The 25,429-nt window shown below is 34.7% G+C and overlaps 1 protein-coding gene across 11 annotated transcripts in view; it reads left to right on the forward strand.

The window, feature by feature from the left end:
* PTK2 (protein tyrosine kinase 2) overlaps nucleotides 1-25,429 on the forward strand; it is a 380,904-nt gene that overhangs the window by 54,793 nt on the left and 300,682 nt on the right. For all 11 annotated transcript variants that reach the window (XM_074264715.1, XM_074264671.1, XM_074264680.1 and 8 more), the window contains exon 3: nucleotides 18,034-18,060. In XM_074264715.1, the coding sequence (XP_074120816.1) occupies nucleotides 18,034-18,060 (27 nt within the window). The remainder of the gene's footprint in view (nucleotides 1-18,033; nucleotides 18,061-25,429) is intronic.

The raw sequence follows: 25,429 nt of genomic DNA on the forward strand, positions 1-25,429 counted from the left end.
AAAATAGATGAGGCATTTCATTTTAAAATTTTGTGTGTGTGGACTACCCTGTAGAATTTTACTCATTAATGTTAGTGACTTCCCTCAAAAAATATCTCCAATTTATCCTATATTTACTTTACTTCTGCATAGCTCTTTAGTTGTTGTCTTTCCCATTATATTGTGAATTCCTTGAAAGCAAAGACTATCTTTTGTCTTTTTTGTTGTTGTTGTTGTTTCCCCAAAGGTTAGCCTTGTGCATGCAATATGTTCATAATAGATGGTTCTTGACTTGAATGGTTGACTTGGTGTAGTTCTTATTTAGGTTCTTCTTCCTTAGATTGAGTTGAAATTTGTAATGCCAGAACTTCTACTCAGCATTCTGTCCATTATACCACACTGCCTACTCTTTTCTGGCAGTGTAGTCTTACTGATGAACAGCAGTTTGTCTGATAGATCGTCCACTGGAAGTCAGTGCAGCCTTTGAAGTTGAGATGCAACAAAGTATGGATGTATTCTCTGCTACTTGTGCAAATATTGGTCTAACAGGTAACACTAAGAAAGCACAAATCTTCCATCAGTCAGCACCACATTATCCATATGTGAGTTATAGCAAATGGTGAAGTTTTGAATGCTGTAGATAAAGCAGTATACTCTCCAGGGTTGTCCACGTTGAAAATGAGTTTGGCACATTCATTGCCAGAGCTGACTCAGTGTTTGCAGGCTCCAAAGGGAAGTGTGGGAGAGAAGAGGTATCAGGCTATCAAACTGAAAGTCTACATTGTTGTATACCTGTGAAACCTGGATAGTATACTAGGGTCATAGCAAGAAATTGAGTCACTTCCATTTGATTTGTCTTAGGAAGATTCTGAAAATCACCTGGCAGGATGAGATACTAGACACTAAGATCCTTTCTCTAACCAAACTGCCAAGCATTCCAACTCTACTATAGAGAGTACAACTCTTTTGAGCTGGCCACATTGTTCGAATGCCAAATAAACACTTGCCAAAAAGACCATTTTATGGAGAAATCACATGGGGCAATGCTCACAAGGTGGTCAGAAAAAGCGATACAAAGTCTCTCTTGAGAACTTTAGAATTGATTGTATGACATCAGAGACCATGGCCCAGGACTGCCGTGCATGGCATGCCCTCACGAGAGAAGGTGCTGTGCTCTATGGGGGAAACGAGAATTGAATTATCTCAAGAAACATGAGAGGTGCAAAACTAGCGTGCACCCCAAATGTTCATAGGCACTATTTGTGTACAACCTGTGGCAGAGCATTCTGAAGTCTTATTGGTCTGATCAGCCACAGTCAGACATTCTGTATAACTTGATTCTAACATAGTGATGTCATTTTGTCCTCCTCTTCGAGAATAAAGGACAACAACCAACCAACCACCAAGTCTTACTGATGATGAACAGCAGTTTGTTTGATAGAATACCAACTGGGACTCAGAAGGACCTACTTTCAGTCCTATCTCTGATGTATGCTAGCCTGTTGACTCTGAGAAAATCATTTCATTGTTGCCAAGGAGAAAGAACACTGGTTATATACATTAATAAAAGCAATTTCTTCATAGGGAGCCAATGAAATCATAGGATCAGATAAGAAAGGGGGCAAAAATGAGTTAGCACCTGCTGAAATACTTTACACAGAGTAGGATTTTAATAAATATTTATTGAGTTTAGTTGGAATGGAATTTGTTGCTTTAAGCTACATGTGGAATAGGTTTTTGGTTTTTTTTGTTTCATGACTCAGAAGTCATCAAGATATTTAAAAAACATATATATAAATTGTAATTTGAAGGTTATAATCTGGAGGTATTTAAAACATCCCAGATCAAATTCTTTTTTGTGTAGTCATGCTACATCTTGTCAGTTTTTCAGAAGTTAGTGAATGGTGATAATGTAATATTGAATATCATCTCAAAAGTTCTTTCTAATAGTAAAGGGCCATGATTTCAAGATTTTATGATTCTTACAATAAATTGCTATCTGTTGATTTAAAATGGTATTTCTTTAAAGTTGTACCAGCAGATTAAAAACTCTGACAAGTCTTAAAGATTGAAAGGTTTTTAGTACAGCCTTGACATGTGACATTGGACTTAAGGCACTTAAACTTTCCAACGAATCATTTCTTTGCAAAAAGGGACAACCTTTTTTTATTTTTTTAATTTTTCAATTTTAATAGTTTTTACTTACCAGATATATGCATGGGTTATTTTACAACATTGACAATTGCCAAACCTTTTGTTCTAATTTTCCCCCCCTTCCCTTTCCCCTGATGTCAGGTTGACCAATACATGTTAAATATATTAAAGTATAAATTAAATACAATATATGTATACATGACCAAAGTTATTTTGCTGTACAAAAAGAATCGGACTTTGAAATAGTGTACAGGTAGCCTGTGAAGGAAATCCAAAATTCAGGCAGACAAAATTAGAGGGATTGGGAATTCTATGTAGTGGTTCACAGTCATCTCCCAGAGTTCTTTCACTGGGTGTAACTGGTTCAGTTCATTGCTGCTCTATTGGAACTGATTTGGTTCATCTCATTGTTGAAAATGGCCACGCCCATCAGAATTGATCTTCATATAATGTTGTTGTTGAGGTATATAATGATCTCCTGGTCCTGCTCATTTCATTCAGCATCAGTTCATGTACAGACTAACATTTTTATACCCTTCATGATGAAATTTTTATAGCGCTATATAAATATAAGCTACTTTTTTTCATCATCTATAGACCTGCCTAGCTAAATTCAGAGAAGATTGTGACCAGAAATCAGGGACTAATTTTGCAAGCTGGAGAAATTATCAACTAGAGATTGCTGGCGACACCAGCTAGACAACAACTTAGTGGAAGGTATTGTAGCTTTCCTACCTCTGCATCCAAGAAAAACGGCTCCCTTTTTTCCCCCAACTGTAGAGGGCCAGCATTGAATAAATCCATGAACAGTAAGAGTCTGGTCTAGGTATTTCTTGGGACCTGCTCTCTGTTAGGGGGAGCCATTCACACTATTGGCTCACCATCTCCCTTAACAATTTTTAAAAGACATACTTGGGATAAATTTAGAATAATCTTGATGGAGAATACATGTGACAGAAATAAGACATCACAACTATGTTATTTGCAACTCTGTTTTGACAAATACCTTGCTATTGATAATTTCTGTTATTGATGACCCTATTATAATAGATACCTAGTTATTGCTAGTTTAGATGGGAATGTCAAAGTATGGTCTATGCATTAACCCTGAAGGTACATAGCATCACCTGGAGGTAAATATGTATATGTGCGTGCACACACACACACACACACACACACACACACACATATAAAACAGTATATAAACCCTGGCACTCTGATTAATAAATGAAGATTGCAACGCATATCTTCCACTTAGCTTCTGATATTCATTCACACTCTCAGTGTGCACTGGAGCTGGACTTCAATACTCAACCAGTAATGGCTTTTTTTTTTTTTTAAATTGAAGTATCTCATGAAAACAGTTTACTGAGATGTGGAGAAATAGGCCATGTTAATGAAATTCCTGATCTTTGAAGTGTTCTTCCACTCAGGACTTCAGATCCAGAAACGGCACATAAAAAGATAAGGTAGAATTTTCTTTGAGAGGAAACAGTGCCACCTACTGAATTGCTAGTACTGGATTTTGTAGTTCTTTTAGTACTATCTATTCCTGTTTATAGCATATTAGGGTTATGAAAGTCAGAGAATTCTCTATCTAAAAAACCCCAAAAAACTACTTATTTTATAAGGTAATGACTCATAGTAGAACTCAGTCATCTGTGTTTTTGATTCACATTAAGAAAGGACTAAATAGATTAACTTTTTCAGGATAACTTTTTTGTGACTTTTCCTCAGAAGTGATAAAATTTAATTTCACAATGTTTTGAGAACGATGGCCAAGTATCTTTTTAGTAGCCCACACAGAATGTTTGTGTGTGTGTGTGTGTGTGTGTGTGTGTGTGTGTGTGTGTAATCAATAGATATCTTCTTCCCATCTGTTGTAATAAGTCCTCTAAATATTGGTCCTTGTATTGATCAAATTTCTAAGTCTTTCAGAGTTGTTTGTCTTTATAATATTATCATCATTTCATAAATTTTCTCCTAGTTTTTCTTATTTCTTTGCAAGTTTTCTCAGGTTTCTTTAAAATTGTTCCCCATGGCATTATAGCACAATAATATTCTATTACATTCATATACCATAACTTATTCAGCTATTCCCCAACTGATGGGCATCCACTCAGTTTCCAGTTCTTTGCCCCTACAAGAAGGGCTGCCATAAACTTTTTTGCATTTGTGTGTCTTTTTCCCTTTTGGGCACAGGCCCAGGAGAGACATTGCTGGATCACAGCCTAGTAGTCCTTTGGGCATGGTACCTTTGAGTCTTCTTAGGCGATGGAAGTGCCATATTGAGATCTGTGCCTTAGGAGTAACACTTTTAACAGCTGTGTAGAACATTAGAATGGAGAGGGAAGAGGCTGGGAGCAGGAAAAATCAATTAGAAAGTTTTTATATTAGTCCAAAAGGGAAGTGAGCTTTCATTCCTTTCTGTGAAGTAAGGAGATTGGACTGGTTCCCTTCTAGAGCTCTAAATCTATTTAATCCTATGGTAATGACCTGAACTAGGTTAGTAACTGTATATGTGGAGAGAAGGTTGTGGGATTAATGGAGGAGAATTTATGTTGATAGATTTGACCTTGTAGATGACTATAAATGGGAGAATCAGGGAAAATTAAATATGACCTTAAGAACTTAAGTAACTGAGAGAATGCTGATGCCTTCAACAGAAACAGGGAAATTAGAGTTCTCATGATGGGGAAAGATAATGAGTTGTTTTGTATATATTGATATTGAGGTGCTTATGATATGGGTCCTCCCCAGGGGAGTGCTACCTCATGGTGTTGAGGTTACCCTGAGTTCTCAAAGCCTTTGGTGGTATAACCTTACCTCTGGCAGATTCTTCTGTGCTAGAAGCTTCTGAATATACAGCCCAAAACACAAATTCAATCTCTTTTCCAAGGATCAAAATTGTTAACTATAGAGTAGATTGGCTACTCAGTGATGAATTATTTTGGTTATGACAACTCATGAAACAAAGATAAACTCTGTTTTGGACCTTTTGAATTTGAGATGCCATCCAGTTAAAGATATCCAAAAGGTATATTTTGGCACAAAACTAGAGTTCAGGGGAGAGATTTGGGTGTAGAGTTCTGGAAACATCCAAACACAGAATATTATTGGAACCTATGGGAATATTCTGTCACATTTCTGTACTCTTAACTTCAGCCATTCCTTAATAATCCTCACCTCCTCAGATTCCCACATTCTACCATCTCCAAAAGAGCTATACCATTTTATATAATCTTCATTAAAGTCTGTGTAGGACTAGTTCCTCTCTTAAGCTATCCTCTCTCTTCTTCTTTTCCTCTTCTCCCTTTTCCCTCCTGTTTCCATGTTGAGTGAAATTACTTGGAAGGCAGTTCTCTCTCTTTTTTATTATAATATCCTGCCCCATTATGGTTATGGTTATTATGCTTCTATTAATAATATTACCTTTTTTTGCCATTATACTTTCACTCATTGAATTTGGAGTTCATCAAAATTACATCTTTTACATATGATCTGTATCTAACCATGTATTCACCTTGCTAATTTAGTTGATTTGTTTTAAAATAAGCATAATATGGGGCAGCTAGGTGGATAGAACACCAGTCCTGACGGCAGGAAGACCTAAGTTCATATTTGACCTCAGACATTTAACACATTTTAGCCGTGTGGGCAAGTCACTTAATCACAATTGCCTCAACAACAGCAAATAATAATAAGTATAATATTTATTAAATTTATTTTATTAAAGTTTAATTAATCTTTTCATCCTATCATTATTTTAAATCTTTATTCCATCAACTATTACAGTTTAGTTAATCTCGTGCCTTTTAAAATTTTATTTGAATTATCCTTTCTATTATTATGAATTTAACAGATATCAAGTAGGAATATTTCTGTGTAAAAGGGGCAGAAAGAGGACTTTATATGAAGTCAGGGTATCTTTTTTGTAAGAATGCAAGCTACCCAGAAAATGCTAGTGGAATTTTATGCAGCTGAAATTTAAGAGTGAAATAAGATTGGAGGGAGGGGGGCACAATCTACATTTTAACTTGAGCATTACAGTTCCAATATTATCCTACTTTCTGATAATTAAGAAAAAAATCACTGATGTTCATTTCTTTCTTTTTTTTAAAGCTTTCATAAAGGAAATGCCGAATAATCCATACAAAACAGTTCAACACATTGCCTGATTATCTCCTATAGGGATGGAAAGTATTGTCTGGTTCTGTGACCCCACTTGGGGTTTTCTTTGCTGATATATTGGCGTGATTTGCCATTTCCTTCTTCATCTCTTTTGACATTTGAGGAAACTGAGGCAATGGGGTCACATAGTAAGTGCTTGAGTCTAAATTTGAATTCAGGAAGGTGTATCCTCCTGACTCCAGGCCTGGCACTTTATCCATTGTGCCATCTAGTGGCCCATCAGAAGCATCACATCATTTTTCTGGAGCTGTGATAGCCTTTTTTCATAAAATGCAAGTTTCTCGTGAAGAGACAGTGTGATAGATATTATGTGTCAGGTGTCACATTTGAACCCAAGCCTTCTTAACTAAGTCAAGCCTTTTAATCATACATGAACATATCACTTGACTGCTGAGAGCTCCTGGCAACTAGTTAAGGCTAATAGATCAGTGTTTGATCTGCATTGGTGAAGGGAGTTTACCGATTTGCAAATATTCACTATAGCTCAAAACTTCCTAAATTCTCATTCTTCCTACCAAAAATTCTTCCATAAAACTGAGAATCATAGAACATTATGTTCTCTGAAGGAACACAGTTTTGGGTGAACCCAAGGACAATGGAGAAATGTATGATAGGTGTAAATAAACCCTAGCAGATTACCAGTGAGCACTTGTGTACAGAAAGTGGCATAAAAGATATTGTTAAAAAAAAAAAAAAAAAAAAAAAAAAGATTGGAAAAGGTTAGACATGTAAAAATTTTAGATAATTGATAACTAACTTGTATCTTGAAATGCAATAAGATTTTGAATGCATTAGGTAAAGTTTTGGAATATTTATCTTAGGACATGTTATAAGTAAAATAATGTAAGATGAGAAGATGTGATAGATCATTATAGGCATATAACTTACTCAGGCCACCCTATTGTTAAAAAAAAAAAAAAGAACCTCAAGCATTCTAAATTGCTTTTCTTATCACAACAGAGCTATAGAAAAAACCATCTATCTTCATTGCTCCCACTTTTTTGTACACTTTTCAGTTTCTAGTTTCTCTTATTCAGTCAAAATTTTGTCTATTACCACTGACTTCTTAATTGCACATTGAGTGATCTTTTTTTTTTCTTTTTTTTTTTTTTTACATCTCTGCAACGTTCCACATGATTGACCATCCCCTTTTGAATATTCTTTCTTCTATGGCTTTTCTTTTTTTTTTTCCCCCAAATTTATTTTATTTGAAGAAACAAAATAAAGGAAAAAAAAACCAGAAAAGCAAAATAAAATGAAACAAAAGAAAAGAGAACATTATCATGTGCCCAGCAGAACATCAGGTAGGATTGATAATATATAATAAATACCAAAAAAAGAATATATATATATATATTAGTAGAATAAATTATATTCATGACTGTCTTTTCTTTACTTCTTTGTAAATTGTTTTTTTGTTCTCTGCTACACAACTTTTTTATTTTATTCTTCCCCACTCCCTTTTTATCCCCCATCTTCTATGGGTTCTTGCTACTGATCTTTCTTCGTTTTCCTCCTGCACATCTGACTACAGTTTAGTCTTCTTTGCTTCTTTTACTAAATGATCTCTTTGTTTCTTTAAGTCTCTTCTCTATTCCTCTTTGCTATGACAAACTGATATCCTGAAAATGCAGCTTTGACCATGTCACTATATTATTCAAAAAACTACTGTGGCTCCTACTCACTTTAACTGACTTTTATTATTATTATTATTACTATTTTTGTTATTGTTCAGTTCCTCTGTTCTAGTATGAACAAAACCCCTGTTACAGATAAATTTCCACATTAACTTTATCCAAGAAAATATCTCTCGTTCTATGTGTCTTCTGGGTTACTCCTCTCTATCTGGAGGTGATAATTTTTTTTTCATCATTGATAAATTGAAATTGTGGTTAGTGATTACACTGATCAGAGTTCCTAATTCTTTCAGAGTTGTTTGTCTTTTTCATATTTTTGTCAGGATTTAAATTGTTCTCCTGATTCTTTTTGCCTTGCACTGCATTTAAGCCTTAGTCTTTTTCTTAGGCCATGCCTTTCATCATTTCCTACATAATTTTACATAATGGTATTCCATTTCTTTATAAAACACTTAACTCATTTCTTTTTCAATATTTTTTCTAGCTCCTTTAAAATTCTTGCTTCATTTCTTTTGGGTATCCTAGTTAAATTTTTGTTCCTGCTGGTTCCCCCCTCGCTCCCCTATCAGTCTTTAGAGTTTTGAAGTCGCTTTTTTCTTCTGGGTTTGTTTTGACCTTTACTACCATAACAGCTTTTTATGGTGGGATTCTTTTTGTTTGTTTGCTTATTTTTTTCAATCTTCCTAATTTGGGACTTGATATTAAGAGTGATCTCTGACACACTTTTGTGGGAAATATCTGGGCTTGTTCTTTTACTGTTTGGAGATACTGAATGTTGCATTGTTTTGGGATCTCAGGCATAGCTCAGACTCAAAACCTGCAACTTTTCAGTGTTTCCAGAGTATTACTATCCAAAGTGTAATTGTGTCCCTTCTCCCTGCCCCCCAATCTGAGCTTCACAGTGGGTTTGACATGGTTTAGGTTTGAACTCAGCCTATGCTAACCAGAATAGGAAACTTGGTTCAGAGTAACTGAACTGCAGACTTGTTCTGTGTTGCCAGCCGTTGTTATTCCTCTGCAGGCTTCTAACTAGAAGAGAGACTACTATAGGGGCACTTCTCTGCTCCTGCCATCTGAGCCACATCACTGTTTGCTTCTGAAGCTGCTCTTCTCGTAGTACACAGACCTGTGTGTCATGTCTGAGAATTTGTCCTCTCATTCCATCAAGGATCTGTGAATTGGAATGGGGCAGTGGGTGATACAGCCTCTCCATTTAGCACTTATCCCCCTCAAGGTGCCCTGGGGAGGGAACCCTTTTCTCCTTGGTGCACAGATGCCACTCCTGCATAGACATTGTTTCCAAGGTCTGAATGCAGACATCTCTGTCTGTATCCCTAGGCCTACCTGGCAAGAAAAATGAAATCACAGTGATTTCTCATTGAATTTCCACATCACAATTCAGTTATATGTGTCATCAAGCTCTTTTTGTACGAGAAAGCTTGCTTGCTTCCTGTTGCTTCTCTGAATGCATGGGAAGTCTTTCACAGTCTGATCATAACCTTTCTTGCAAGTCTGATAATGTTAAGACTCCACAGGTACTTTATGTCTAGTAAAGGCCCAGTGGTGTATTTGATGTTCCCTGTACAAAATACTCTCCTGAGGTCCAGGCCTATTTTCTTCTTATCCCCATTACCTAGCTCAGTCATACACTCAATATTTGTTAAATTAAAATTTTCTCTTGCTTATCTACTATTCTTTTCCATCTCCTTTTCTAAATCAACATGCATATTCCTTTCCTAGTTGTTTGTGTATCTAAAAATTCTGTTTTGGACCCATTTCCCTCTTAATACTTTCCCTCTCAGTGATTTTTTTAATTCCCATGGTTTAAGTTGTCATCACTATGCAGATGATGCCCAGGTCTTTATATTCATATCTGACCTCTTTTTTAAGCTCATCTTAAATTATTTACTATTTATTGGACATTTCCAACTCTGTGTCTTGTAGGTTTTTCAAATTGACATGTCCAAAATAAAACTCATTATGTTGTTTCTTTATGCTTTCCCTCTTGTAGAGGGCTGGAACTCTGGAGAAGTATACTTGAAACAAGGTGAAACAAGGTGTTAACTCAATGGAATTGATGAGACAATGGGTTCTCTAGTTCACATAATATACTTAGTACTTAGCATGGTGATGTAATTGTTCTCTAGTTCACATATACCTACTATGCTGTAATGATATAAATGTAACAGGGTATATAAGGGCTAAGAAGGACTAGAAGAGAGACATTCTATCTTTGACTATCCTCGTCGTGGCTCTCCTGCCTCCTGCACTAAGAAGGAGACTGGTTGGGACTGGTAGACCATCGGACTGCTAGAAGAGACTGAGTCAGACTGAGACTGGGTCAGAATATGACAGAAAGCTAGCCCAAACATTACACTCTCTCACTGATCTCTTTAGTTCCCGTAGTATAACTTGGGAATACTACTGTGGATATCCAAGAAACTTTAAAAATTCTTCACTCCACAAGATAAAGCTTTGGTATGATGGTGGACCAGGAGAATATTTGAGATTTTGAGATATTTGAAGTGTAATGGGATAGAAGGGATTACATTTTTAGTTTTCTTGGTTTCAAAGAATAGAATCAGTGGGTGGGAGTTATATAAAAGTATAATTAAAAGGATCAAGATTTAAACATGAAAGTTACCTTAAAAACTAACTCATTCAACCTCCTTGTGTTGCAAAAGAAGAAACTTGTCACAGCTATAGGTAAGTGTTCTCCAGTTAGAAGGGCCCAAACTTACAGAGGCAAAGCTTAATCAAGATGTCAGGAGAGGGAAGTCCCTATAGATGAGATTTTCTTAAGAATTCAGCTCAACATAAGTAATGACATCTTAACAGTGTTGTCAGTAAATGAAAGGGTTGTCTTACGGGAGTGGAGTGTGTTTCATGAAGTATTCCAACAGAGACTAGAAGAGTAATGGAGAGAATTTGTGTTTGGGGGTTAGGAAGTAGATTTGATGACTTCTAAAGTTCTTTTCAACTTTAAAATTCTAAGATTTCATGAAATGAGAGTGTCTTTTTTCTATCTTTCTGGTAGAAGATACTTCTAAGAGACTTATGTGGAATCTTTCAGACCTAATCAAGTCATCTTCTTTTATGTGATTTGATCCATAATATAAAAAAATGTTAAGTGCAATTAACTTTTCTTTACTGGATTTTTATCATATTTAAGATAATTCTAGACTTTTCTCTTTCTGTATATAAGAAAGTGGCTTTCTATAAATTTCTTTGTATTCCTAGTTTATAAATTAATTTTGTTGCAGTAAATGTTATTCCAAAAGTTGCTGAACTGGTAATTAAAAGATGCAAATATAATTTTTTTTAACCTTAATTGTATTGCACAGTAGAATATATCTGCTTTAAAAAGTGCTCTTTCATTTTTTTAATACAAGTGTTAGGGTGAGAAGATACAGAAGGACAGTATTTCAGTAGATAAGTACTTCACAAAACATGTAAATCCTTATATGGATTCAGTGAGACATGGTATATAGTTGAATAAACAAGGGTTAACTTTACTTTTTGTCTCACAATATATTTTTCATTTTCATGTATCCCTTTTCTTTTCCTGTGGCTATAGGCATAAAAAGGATGAAGGTTTTTAAGTGTAAGAAAAAGTAATAGGTATCTGTGAGTAGCTTTTCCTCTATAAGTATTCTGTTTATTGATCCAATGAATTAAGTTGTGAGTGTTGGTGATTTTATTAATTAGAATAAGATAGAAAGCACAGTAAAATTTTGTGTGTGATCACAACATTGATCATCATGACTCTTCTTGTTTTAGGATTTATTGTGGCTGCTGCCAGATTTAGCAAAACACATTTACCCATCTGGCAGTGCAGAATTGTCTCGTCAGCTGAACCTAATGGACTTAGTGATGAATGCCTTTTGTTTGCAGTGCCTGACTTTGAGTGAAGAGACAAAAGAGTCTGGGTTTTGCTGTAGATCATGATAGACCGAAATGAAAGATGAAACTATATTGCTTTGTGTAATATATCTTAGAAATATAATAAATATTAGTTAAGTAGTGGGATATTAGGAAGGGAAGATCACATGAAAAATTATTGAAGAAACCATTTGTGTAGAAATCTACATCAAAAAATTATACTGTTGTAAGAGGGTCACAATGATTAACTTTGAGTAGTTTATCCTTTTTTGAGGGAATTCCGCTCATTGTAGCATTATTTTGGGAACAAAAATGTTTAATCTCATTTAAAATACTTTAAAACTGTTAACAGATATTTATTTTCTTTTTTGATTATTCTCCTTGTTAAATGGATTCAAATTTGTCCTTTAAACTATTTATGGCTTACATTTTTATAACAAAGTGAATATTTCCATATTTAATATGCAGAATTCCTCTTTGTAAACCTGCTTCATTATCATAAAGGGGGAAACTTGAATTTCATAATTTCCATGTACCAAAAAGAATTTTTGAACTAGTCTTGCATCTGAGCATTTAAATAAGACAGTTTTAAATTCTTTAAAAATTTTGAAGTTTGAATAATTTTTATATGAGCAAATTATCACTAATTTTAAACTTTAATTTAAGTGGGGATTATGAATACTTAAAATCAGCTCTAAAGTAAACTTTTTCTTAAAATTTCAGGGTAGCACAAAAGTACCAGTATGATTTGAAAATACATAATAAAAGTCTGCTTTATGATAGCATTAATTTCTTTCTTAGTTAAGTTTAAAAAACCTATTCAATATAGTATTAAGTAGAAATTATAAAATGCATAATTTTTAAAATGAATATTATTTAAACAGTCCCTGTTTTTCAGGTGTCCTATATTCATTTGGTCTTTCCTTATGAAATCTATTTCAGAAGTAGTTGCTTCAGGATTAAAATTTAAGCTTATTCTGATGGTTAGTTTATTTTTAATTATATTTTTAATATTTTAATTTAATTTAACATCATATATTTTCTGAGCTCTTTAAAAAAAAACAAAAAAACTTTTGGCCTTGGAGAAATATTGTATTTGAGTTAATATGTTCTTAAGAGTCATGCACTTTAAAAAATAAAAACAAAAGCTTTATGACCTAAAATTTTATAAATTATTTTCTGTAGAGAAGTGTGTTGATCTAAGTCAACACATTTAGTTCATTTGAATCTTTAATTTACAATTATTTTAATCAGTTTAAACAATTACATATGTAGCGTAAATGCAAGCACAAATGCACTAAATTTGTATGAATACTTGAACTTTGTATTGTGTTCTTATAGTAAAGTGTATTATCAAATCTTTTTAAGTTCTATTTAAAAAATTTAAAGGCAATCCTCTTCACTTAAACTGTGATCATTTTCTTGTAAAGCAAACTTTAGTTTGCCTTTCTCTTTCACCACTACTTTAAAAGACACATGTAAAAGTTGGTAAACATGGCCAGAGTTTAAAAGTGCAAAGGCAATTTTTTTAATCACCTGGATTTTCTTTTCATTTTTCAGATGAGAGAGTTTGGAATTATAAAAATATTAAATGAGAGCCTTCTTTGTGAATTTAAGGGCTATATCTTCTCTCCCCCCCCCCCCCTTGGGGCTGGGGTTAAGTGACTTGCCCAGGGTCACACGGCTAGGAAGTGTTAAGTGTCTGAGATCAGATTTGAACTCAGGTCCTCCTGAATTCAAGGCTGGTGCTCTATCCACTGCACCCCCTAGCTGCCCCAAGAGCTGTATCAAAAGTGATGACAGTAGTTGGACAAGAGTAGTTAGTGCAATAAAAACATATTCAAGTGTAAAATATCAGCAGATTTTATTTCCTTTTAGTCTTGGCTTTTATATCTGGTTAGTCTGTATGATATGTAGTTTTGAAAAACAAAATATTTTACCAAAAACTCCATAGACTCCCTGATGAATACAAGAAAAATTTATTTTACATTCTTGCAAGAATGGGTGTCTAGATTGCACTTTTGAAACTCCAAATGCAGCATTTTATTTCCTATCCTGAAATACAAGTCCCTCCCTGATTCCTCATTAATTGGATGTTACTGCAGTTACAGGATGTGAATCTCCACCCCTGCTTCCCAGGAGCTTGTATATTAGAAAGGAGTTGGTAACAGAGGAGGGCTAGGGGCAAAGAAGGAAAGATTCTTTTCAAATCTCAGGTCATCACCCCAGATTACAAAAGTCAGTACCTGCCCCCAAGAAGCTTACACCCTTTTGGGGGGAAGATAAACTCTATCCTTGATTATTCTTTGATGTTCTTGTAGGTTTCAGTTTTCTAATTTAAGTTTCATTTCTCCAATTTAATTTTCATAATTATAGAAACCAAATGCCCATCCATTTCTCACAATTTCCTCCCCTTTTTTTTTCTTTTTAAATAATTTGGTTTTCACATCCTTTTCTAACCCCCCAGATTTGACTGATTTTTACATTTATGTAGAGTGGTGCTCTATCCACTGTGCCACTATGAAGAGATTTCATAAAAGTCTCTTATCCCCTGTCTCTCCTTACACAGGATGGATACTTAATCCTTGAATTCTCTTCTAATTCTTCCGTTTGGGCTGTACTACAAGTGAGACTTCCAGTTGTAACACATGTTCCTCCTTTTCTGGAGTCATTCTATTTTCCCATGCCATTTTTACTTCATCAAATGTGAAGGTAAAAGGAATAGTCAATTGGCTTGGTGCACAGGTGCTCACTCAGTTCTCAGGTGAAGCAGGTTTGTTTGAGAGGGCTGCCTCCACAGCACCATGGGGCACTCTCATCCAAGAAATCGCCTCTCAGTTCCACAAGTTACCTCAGTCCCTAATTTGGGATCTTTCACCCTGTCATGAGAGGCAAGATGATTGATCTCGAGAGGTAAGGGACTAGAATAAATCATTGCAATTCTCTCCAGGTAGTTTGTTTTGGAAGCAGAAGGAATTCACTCTCATTGTTTTCCATAGGATAGGGAACGGTACCATCTAGGCATGGGGCAATCCATATCACAGACATAAAACTTGCTTTTTGTTCAGACTCTTTACAGAGTATTTTTATCAGTTCTACCTAGGCATTGGTGTCTGTCCATCACACCCCGTAGTCCAAAAAGGCCTACAGTACGGTATAATCCTCTTCATCACATCAGAAGTCTTCTTTTTTTGTAGGCTTCCTTCTTCTGAGCTTTTTACCACTCCAGTCTTTCTCCTACCTTAGAATTAGGAGGCTGCCCTAAGTTCTTAACTTGATTCTAAATCTTCCTCAGAAATCTATGCCTATTACATATATGCCCAACTTACTTACTAATCTGTATTTTCTAAATGTCTAACCCTTGTAGCAAATCAAATATTATTCCAAATTGAACGTTCCAAATTTCATAAAATTCTCTTTCTCTATTAAGAATAGTTGTACCTTCTTGTCAAGGATAGTTAGTCTCTACAATTCTATAATTTGATAAGTATCAAACTGGATTGTTTGTGAGGTATTATTAATATTAATAAGTAATATTAACCCAAATCTTAATCTGATGTCCCCATTCTAAGCAGCAAGGGAATAGTATTACTCCTTCCAGAGAACCCACTCAGTCACTGGGTAATTTGGGGTCATTCACTAACCAATTCCATTTCTTTCCCAAATAAATGGGGCACAAAGCCCTTTGGGGTATGAGGCAATGATCTGATCTTCTGAAACTACTTCCTGCTGAGAATGGGCCTTAAGTTGGGTCATCCTGGAGGGGCTTAAGCTGATTGAAGGTCCAGTGGGTTGAGTCAGATTCCTTGAAGCTGGTCAGTACAACCATCTAGTGCTAGTCATTTGAAGATGAATTTCTCAAAGCCTGCAGAAAAACAAACTTATGAGAACTAGAGAGAGAGTACAAAAAGCAAGTACAAAAAGCAGAACCCTTATATTTTGGAGGTATGCTTATATTTTCCCTGAAAATTCTGGAAATAGCTAGTTAAGCATCATTTTTTTTTTTTTAATAAGAATTACATTGTAACTCAAAAGCAATTTTGAGAAAAAGGGAATCTCATCAGAATAATACAGATATTCACAAAGTCCTTCATTAACAGGTCTCATTTACCTGTCAAAAGAAGGATATTGAGATGTAGAAGTTTGGGTTAATCTCTCTATGAGGCCTATATATAAAGCTACTTCTGCCAGTATTTTTTTTTTTAAGGTATTCCCCCTCTTTTGCCAAGGTCAGTTGCAGGATGAACTGGGAAAGATCAATATAGATTGATCAGTAGCTTTTCAGTATAAACTATTTAAAAGAAAACATACTATACATACAAATGTTATTCCCACATTAATAACAAACTTAAATAAAAGTAACTTTCCCATTGATATAACAAAATATTCCATGTTATATCCTTCTAAGAAAACTTGAATACACTAAAATTCTCTTCTCTAAACCATATGAAAGATACTTCAGCTTCAGTTTCAATAATCAATAAAATAACAGGTCCCACAGACAATGATATCAATTGTTTTTACATTTACATAAGGTTTTATTTCATATTATATGAATATTATTATTCATAATATATGTATGCTATTCTTACATCTAGCCACAGATAGATGACCAGGCCAAACACTCATTTATGTAATTATAAGGTATGTTGACTACATAAATATACTATATGTGATCAGATTGAAAACAGCAAGATATTACATACTCAAACTGGGCTTATGGTTTCTATTGACCACTTACTCTGATTATAGAAATTTGCTATTAAGAGGAAAAAGCAGAGGCCTGATTATAATGGCTAACAATTCCACTTTGCAGCCAACTCAGGAATCTGTTTGAGTAATGTAATGGTATTTATCGCAAATGATGGGTTAGTAATTTAATTCAGATAACCATTCCCAAATTAAAAACTCAAAACAATAACAGTTAATAATCCCAAGAAATTTCAATTCAAGAAATCAGATTTTAGATACTAAACTATCTGTCCCATGTGCCTGCAGAGCACAGCTAAAACTAGATATGCAGGATTGAAATCCTACTCTAGGTACTTGAAGAAAAGCACATTTGTTGTCATTCATTAAATGATGAGATGCATTTAACATGATGCACTTAACAAATTAGATAATTTGCTGAATGGGTTTTGAAATAATCATTTTTGGAGAATTTGCAGTTAACCAGAAATCTAACAAACTTCTCTAGAAGTTCCTTACGTTGCTAAGTGTTAGAACTCTTGATATAGTATCACAAATGACTGTCTTAAAACAGCCACAGACTGTTGGTAGTAGTGCCATCTTTATTTTGTTGGCCTGGCCCAGCCATAATCACAGAATATTCCTCCAGGTATTTAATTTCTTTATTTCTTTAGAGATCACTTTATAATTGAATATTCAGCTACTTTGTTCTGATTTGGTAGATTGATCCCTAAATACATTATGCATGTTATAGTTATTTTGAATAACAATTTAGTATTATTTAGTATAATTCATTGAATAATTTCTGTACCACTGAATAGAATAATTCTATTAAATAATGATTCTATATTAAACCAAACTTTGAATAACAGTAATAATATTTCTATATTACTATTCTATATAGTAATAGTTCTATAGCTATTTTCTTTTATTGTCTCTTGATTTTGTTATTATTTTACAAAAATGCTGTTGATTTTTGTGGGTTGTTTAATAGTTTTTAGTTTTGCTAAATATCTCAGAATATTTGCTGATTCCCTAGGATTTTCTAAGTAAACTATAATATCATCAATAAATGAAGATGATTTCCCTTCTTTTCTTTCAGGATTTAAATAGATCCTTGTCCATGGATATTTCCTAGAAGCCAACATTTTGGATTCTGTTGAATTACCGTTAGTTATTTCAAAGTCACACATACTTATAACTGTCCTCAAGTATCACCTTTATACTAAAAAAGTCAAAATCCAGCACTCTAGGTTGGATGTTTGGGATAGCTTAATTTTGCCCCCAAACTAGCATACATTCCATTTTTTTAAAAAGGCTCTCATGTCACTCAGAATTTATAAAAATTCAGTATTTGTTAACTTCTCACAATGTTTTCTTAGTACAAATTCAGTCTTTCCTAATGATTTGCTAAGTGCAAATAATCATTGGAATAAAAATTAAGTTGGGAAGAATATTTGGATGATTAATAATTTGGACCTTTTTTGTTGTTTTTTTACAGATATTTCAAGACTTTACTTTCTAAAAGGTAAGAATGGAATCTCTTTAACATCTTTTGTGTCCCAATTTATAAAGATCTATGCATTTTTAATCAACTGTGAAGTAATTGAAAAAGTCCATCAACTACTCAGAAATGATGGCCTTTCAAATGTCCTTCCTCTTTAAATCATTTTGATAATGTTTTCTTTGATTTTTCTGTGACAATTTATTCTTGATTCTTCTTCCTCACTCTCGAAGTTATTTAAAATCCTTGATTTTTTTTATTTTTTATTTTTAGTCTTTAAAAAATAATTCACTTTCACTTGAAAGATAAAATCTGGATGGTCACTTCAGAGTAGTTTTATGAACAACATAACATATATATTTAGCAAAACTGACTTTTGCTAGATATCTTAATCTTTATTTACCCCATCTACAAATTATCTCTCTGAATCTTGATCTATTACTGATATCATCTGCTTGGTTAGATTAATGATGGTCACATTTTTCATAGTATTATAAAATAGACTATCAGATTTAGAAAAATTCTTATAGATTCTTTATAAAATACTACACAATAGTGATAAACCAGATGGGTAATTAACAAATACAAGCTTGGTCATTCTTTGTATTTCATAGAGTAAAAACATATAAGCACAAATGGAATACTTTACATTTCTAATTGCTTTTTACTTGAGCTTGAGTACATTTCCATATGTTTTGAAGATTGTGAGGGACTCAGGGAAGTCATTAAAATTTCCATTTTACAAAAACAGAAACTGAGATCTAAAGCCAGGTGTTTATTTTAGGTGACATAGTTGGTCATTGACCTGGCTGAACCTTGAGTTTGGGTCTCCAGAGTTATGGTCCAGTGTTCTTTTGATTATACTCTGTTGCCTTTAATGAACATTCATAATGTGTTGGAGGAAGGTTGTTGGTTTAAACAGTTTATTTTTTTTATCTCTATAGGACTAACAATCATAAATAAGGAATTAAAAAACCCTTTAAAATGTTTGCCATGTCACCTTTAAAAATAGACAACTGCCATAGCACAGTGAATGAATGGTGATTGTTTTAGAGTCAGAACTTTTCTTGGAACATGGAGAAATTACTTCAATGCCAGAAATGTCAGTTTTTTCACTTGGAAAATGGAGATTATCTATAGTAGTACTTACACTTCATAAGTTTATTTCAAGGCTCAAGTGCATTTCTGTAAAGTGGTTTGCAAACTTTAGATCAATATAGTAGCAATGCCAGCTTTTATTAAACTGTTAACTGTAGAGGCTGAAATTAGGAAAAGGTGGGCTTGAATCAGACAACTGAACACTTAAGGCTAATTACCTAATTACCTATGTGAGACAATGACTCTATTAGCATATATTTGGATAAATGGCTCTTCTCACCTTGGGTGCTGGCTTAATGTTTGGGGTTAAGATATTGGTAGGCTAGGATTAGAGGCTGGTGGGGGTGACAGGACAGAGTCTCACTTGGCTGCAGGAGGAGGAGGAGGAGGAGAAAGGTGGAGATTTTGGACTCTCAAATCGAGGAGAGATCCTTGGCAAAACTCCTAGCAGTTTTGTCCATCTCCTTCACTTCTCCCCCTAAAGACCAAGGACTTTTACTTATCCTGACTCTGGCTGATCTGGCCTCCAGGGAGCCTGGACTTTACAATTAACTATTGGGGTGGAGGGAGGTGTGCTTGGTAGCATACTTCCAGATCATTCTGCCAAATTCAAAGATATTGTGATACCAGTAGTAATAATTTTCATTGTGTTAAAAATAAAATATGGCATATATCTTGAGATTAAAGTAATATAAGTGCTACTAGTTTGATGTCACTAATACAGATACAAATAGATACATATGTATCTGTATCTTTCAGTATCACAGAATAGGGAGGGACCATGAGACCACCTAGTCCAAGAATTCCTACTCACAGTAATATCTTCTTATATGTGAATAATGTTTTAAGGTTTGTAAGATGCTTTTTTAATGTTTTCTTGTTTTATTTTAAGTGGTTATAGAGCCTTTGTATGAAGACTTTTAGGGAGGGTGTCATCTCCTGAAGCAGCCCATTCTACTTTTAGATAGCTCTAATTATTATGAAGTTTGATCTTTTTTTAGGATTGAATTTTTTTTTTTTTTAAACATCCATAGGATGTTCTCTTTTCTTTCCCCAGGGAACAAATAGAGTCCTTAGCTTATGTGATCTACTTGAAGAGATCTATCACTAAATCTTCAGGGTAAATAGTAGATGTTTTTTTTCCCAACTGATCTTCATATAAGAAATAGGATTAGCCTCCTGACTAATCTTTATTGCCCTTTTTACTTGGTTTGCTTTCTAAAATTATTTCTAGTGAATACGTTTATATGTAATTCATTTTCATATGGTACTTTATACTGTATTTTCCTTACCAAAACAAAACAAAAAGAAAGCCTTCTAAGGGAGGAAAAGTATTATCTATTATTTGTATTTAGCAGATTGAAGACACTGAAGCTCAGAAGGATTAATAATCCCATTCTTGGATTAGTAAAAGACATGATTTGAATTAGAACTTGGATACAATCTATTTGATTTTAAGTTCAATATTATTTCTACTGCACTATTTTTCTTAATATGTGCAAGGTACTTAGCTAGAGACTTTGAGGGCTGGCTAAACTTTCCAGTAGGTTCAAATTCCACAAGGAAGGAGGGATCCCTGGAATAATGACCATCACAGTGGTTTATTCCATTTTCAGAAGAAGTCTCTGGGGTAGGAATGACAATGCAGTGCAGCAAGCTTGGTACCTATGCTTTAGCAGTAATAAGGGGAAAGGATGGTTGATTGTGTAGGAGGCCTGAGAGCACTTTTCTCCACCAATTTTAGGAACCTTCTTCCTGTGCAGCATGGAGAGCAACATTGTACTATTGGAGCCTTGGGTATTTTATTACTTTACTGGGATTTATCAGGAAAGAGGAAGTTCCAGAACTCCAGCTAAAGTTTGTTTGTTTTTCGCATAATGTCAGTATTTTCACTGGACATTCTATAAGGGAAAAGGCCAGGACCATTAGTCTTAATTCTTGCTCTCATAGTATCTTATGTGAGTAATTTTTTGGGAAAAACATATATTCTTTCTAGTATACTAATTGATAGTTTGCTAAATCATAGTACCAGGCATTAAATCTATTTTTCTTTCATCTGTATGACCATCATAAAGCCTTTGTATGCTTAAATTTTACTTCAATTTTAAGCTGAGTATAAAAAACTCAAATTATTCTATACAGTATTGTAAATTATTTGAAAAACATGCTGCAGCTTGTAACAATGATTTTCAATTTTTCGGAGACTTATTGTACAAATTTCTTTTCTTTCTATTACTTTGGGCCACCTGTGATCATAAGTGTTGCATGGGAGAATGTAGAATTATGGAATTAAAGAGTTAAAAGGAATTTCTCATATTATTTGACCCAAACCTATAATTTTATCATTTTTTTCAATTAAATAGTTATTTTCTCTTCATCTCTATTCTCCCCATATTCCTTTGGGGTAACAATAAAAATAACTCTTGTAACAAATATACATAGTGAAGCAAAAACAATTCCCTTATGAGCCATATTCAGAAGTGCTTCTCATTCTTTATATTTAGTTCATCATCTCTCTGTCAGGAGACTGAAAACTCCATAATTTTATAAGAATAAATGGTTATCTGGACTCCACATGTGAATCCAAACAATATGTATATGTTTCAGGGAAAGAAGCAGTATGTAACATATCAGAAAAAATAAATACATACTCTCTGAATAGGGATGTGTGTGTGTATGTGTGTGTGTAGGTAATTTGGGGAATGGAAGATAATAATAGATGGATGCATTTATAATATGAAATGCTATTAACAGTGGAGCAGACAGCTCAATGAAAGAATAGATTAGCTAGGATATTGAAGGGATGGAACAGACACAGGTGAGTATGATGGAACAGGAAATGATGGTCAAGAGGTTCATCCCATTTAGACATTCATTCACCTGATTTTGAGTAAAGTTATAATACAGTTGATTTTCATACCTCTCACAGAAGCATTGGTAATGTTGATTTGACTGTCATCTTCTGACCTAAGCAATAGATGGAAAGGGAGGATATGGGTATAATATATGAATTACTATGTTCCATGACCCAGCCTGGTGGTCTGGGATTTGACTGGTAATAAATATTAGGCTGAGGCATGTTTGAAGTAGTTAGTTTCCAATTAATAGAGCTAACCCTGGGTCAGCTCTATTCTAGGCTTTATTCTAATGTTGCGTAAAATGTCTCTTCCAGGATGGGTATTTTAGAAACAGAGTCTTTGGTCTTAAATCATTATCATGTATAAAGTGAAGAAAAGCTTTTTCTTTACTCTTTATTACCCTTAAACTTTGTTAACTCTCAGGACAGTCAAGTTTAATGATTACCCAAGATATATATTTGTTTAGCTGTTTCACTTTTTTTTCTTTTTTTCTTTTTTCTTTTTGTATTTTATCCTTATAGCTGCCACTAGAATTTTTTGAGCAGGAACATGGCATGGTCAGATGTGTGTTTTAACAATATCATTTTGTCAGTTGTATAGAGATTATTAGTAGTTGTATATCAGGTTTGAAGAAGGAAAAACAGGAAACAGAGATTTGGAAGCTATTTTAGTAATTTGGTTAAAAATGATTCTTCCTTTCTGAGTTTCATTTTCCTACCTTTAAAGTAAAAAGGTCTTTTCTATGTGTAAATCTCATTTCTATGATCATTTCTTATGATAATCTTCTTTTGGAATGGGAGCAAAGGACTGCCATCCAGAAGAGTGGGAAGATGAGATCATTGACTAGATAATGGGGATTGGTGGAGATCAGCCAATTCACAGGTAAGACAATAAGTCTTAGAGATAATAAGTTTCAGAAAAATAAATAAAAATCCTGAGAGACAGAGTTTTTGGTTAATTAATAATCAATTTATTAATTAAGCTAGTCGACAAGCAACACATTGATGGTCAGTAATTTTTCTTGGCAACCTGAAGGCTGTGGAAGTCTGGCAATTTACCTGGTGATAAGCCAGAGTCTTAGTAGTCTTGTCTGGTGTGTGCCGACACCTGTGGAGTGTTTTTGTGTTTCCTTAGCTTAAACTGAAGCACTTGAAGGTTTGGCTGCTGGAGGTTGCCCATTTGCCCACGACTATACTGAAGCAAATGATAGTTCTTGGATCTGGAGTCTGCCTTTTCCCCTGGCTCTGTTGAGGTACTGTGGGGTGTCCTGGTATTGAGATTTGCCTGATCCACTGCATTGAGGCTCAGGATGTCCTACTGGTTTGCCTTCCTACTGGCTTACTAGGATGCTTCCTGCCTTGTACTGTGTTCCCCTTTTGCCTGAATGAGACAGATCTTTCAAGTGTTTTGGGCTTAAAGATTGTTTTATCCTATCCTTTTGCTAGTTCTACTCTTCTAGGATTTGTTTTGGGGTACTACATTATGGTTGGTTGGAGGTGAATATAGGAAAGTTAGAGTGACTTACTGCTTACTCTACTATCTTAGCTTCTGCAAACTGTTGAGTTTTAAGAGACTTTGGATGGTGGTGATAATCAATTCATTTGTGATATAGAAATTGAAGTCAGAAGCCTCTTATCATGCCCTGAAAATTGCCATCATGGAACTTTCCAGGGCATATGAGTCAATCTGAATAGAATGTTTGACCATTGGACTTTCTGGAGAATTTTATAGGATGTTGGTCTTCCTGGTGAGGAACAGATAGATGTAAGTAGCACCAACCAATTAGAAAGAAAATGTATCCATATAACTGTGTAAATGGTCTTCTCAGTTTTTTCCTTGACTACTGAGGAGCCTTAAATCCCATTTACTTGTAGTTGCTAGTTTTATTAATAAATGGAATATAGTGAGAGTTTTATTGCCTCAGTTTTCATTGTGACAATTGGGCACTCCAGATGGGACCCGGATGAGGGCCTCCGGGACCCAGGACTGTCTTCCAGGGAAACTCTTCTTAAAGGACTGCCCTGGAAGATGGATTCCTTTTTAGTTTTAAACCAAATTTCCTCTGAACCAAGGTAAGTACCTGGATGGACTTTAGTTTAAGGAAAGACCCCATTTTCAGTTAATCAGACCTATTATCTAAGCCCCTTGAGAGAAATCCTGGGGGACTCTCTTAACACTTAAGGACCTCCCTTCAGAAATATTCTAAAAACTCACTTCATGGGGATTCTAATGGCAGACATCTAAGGGAAATTCCAGGGAGAGTGTTTTCACAGAAATTCCCTTTTGTGATTTGCCAAGGATCTCATGACAGATCTTGAGGATATTCTAATAGGAGCAATATTGGGGACAGATTTTAGAGATTTGTTGAAAGTAAGTTGCTCTCCTTTGGAATGTTTTAGGAGAAATTATGAGGTCCAGTAATAGCATTCAAAAAAAAAAAACCCTCCCCTTTATAAAAGTTTCTTGCTTCTTGGATCCAGTGGGCATAGTTCATCAGACTAAGCTGCTCAACATTTCCAAAATTTCAGTGGTTTAGGGTGAGATTGTTTATAGCCGATCTCAACTTTTTCATTGTATCATAATCAAGAACACCAAATTAAGGTCAAAATAGTCTGACGGGGTGGGGTGAGCCACCGGAGATGGGGAGAGGCATCTTGGTAAGACGGTATCTGATATTCTGGTTGCTTGGGATGGGGAGAGGCATTCTGATATTCTAAAACATAAGATCTTTTATCCTTATCAAATATTCTGATAAAGAGGGAGGGGAGGTTTTGAGTTTTGAGCTGACTATTACAAACTGAAGCAGAACAATTAGAGAAAGTGAATCAGAACTGGGTCAGGATAATTAGGGAAACTGAGTCAGGATAATAAAAGAGAACTGTGGCATAACACCCCTAGTTCCAAGAAACATTCCAAGGTGCAACAATGTGTTTTCAACAAATCATTAAAAGGAATGTCCCCAAAATTGATCCTGCTGGAATTTCCTCAGCTTGCTCTAGCCTTTTTCTGAGATTGGCAGACAGCTGTAAAATGCGTACCATGGGAAGGGACACCTAATTTGGACTTGCTTAAAAAGGAAGTGAGATTAACAGAATGCAAAGTGCATTGATTTTAAGAGAACTCAGGTAAGGACCACTACATGAAGGTGAAGAAGGGGAGGTAGGGAACCCATACAGATATTAAAGACCATGCCTAAGTGCAAAACCTAGAAAGCCTGTAAAGAGTTAAAGAGGACTATACCATTAAGGGGCAGGTCAGTTCTCCAAAAAGCCCCATAGCTGTGAATCATAATACATTTGCAGAAATTGCAAATCAGCCTTTACTGACTCAGATGTTGCTTGTGAATTAGGAATGAAATAAATTGGAGGCAAGAGGGAAGAGGAGAGAGGTCAGAGAACAGCAACTGCCTCTCAGTCTCCTTGTATCATTATTATCTT

The sequence above is a fragment of the Sminthopsis crassicaudata genome, chromosome 1 (genome assembly GCF_048593235.1).
Source record: "Sminthopsis crassicaudata isolate SCR6 chromosome 1, ASM4859323v1, whole genome shotgun sequence".
NCBI classification, from domain to species: Eukaryota; Metazoa; Chordata; class Mammalia; order Dasyuromorphia; family Dasyuridae; genus Sminthopsis; species Sminthopsis crassicaudata.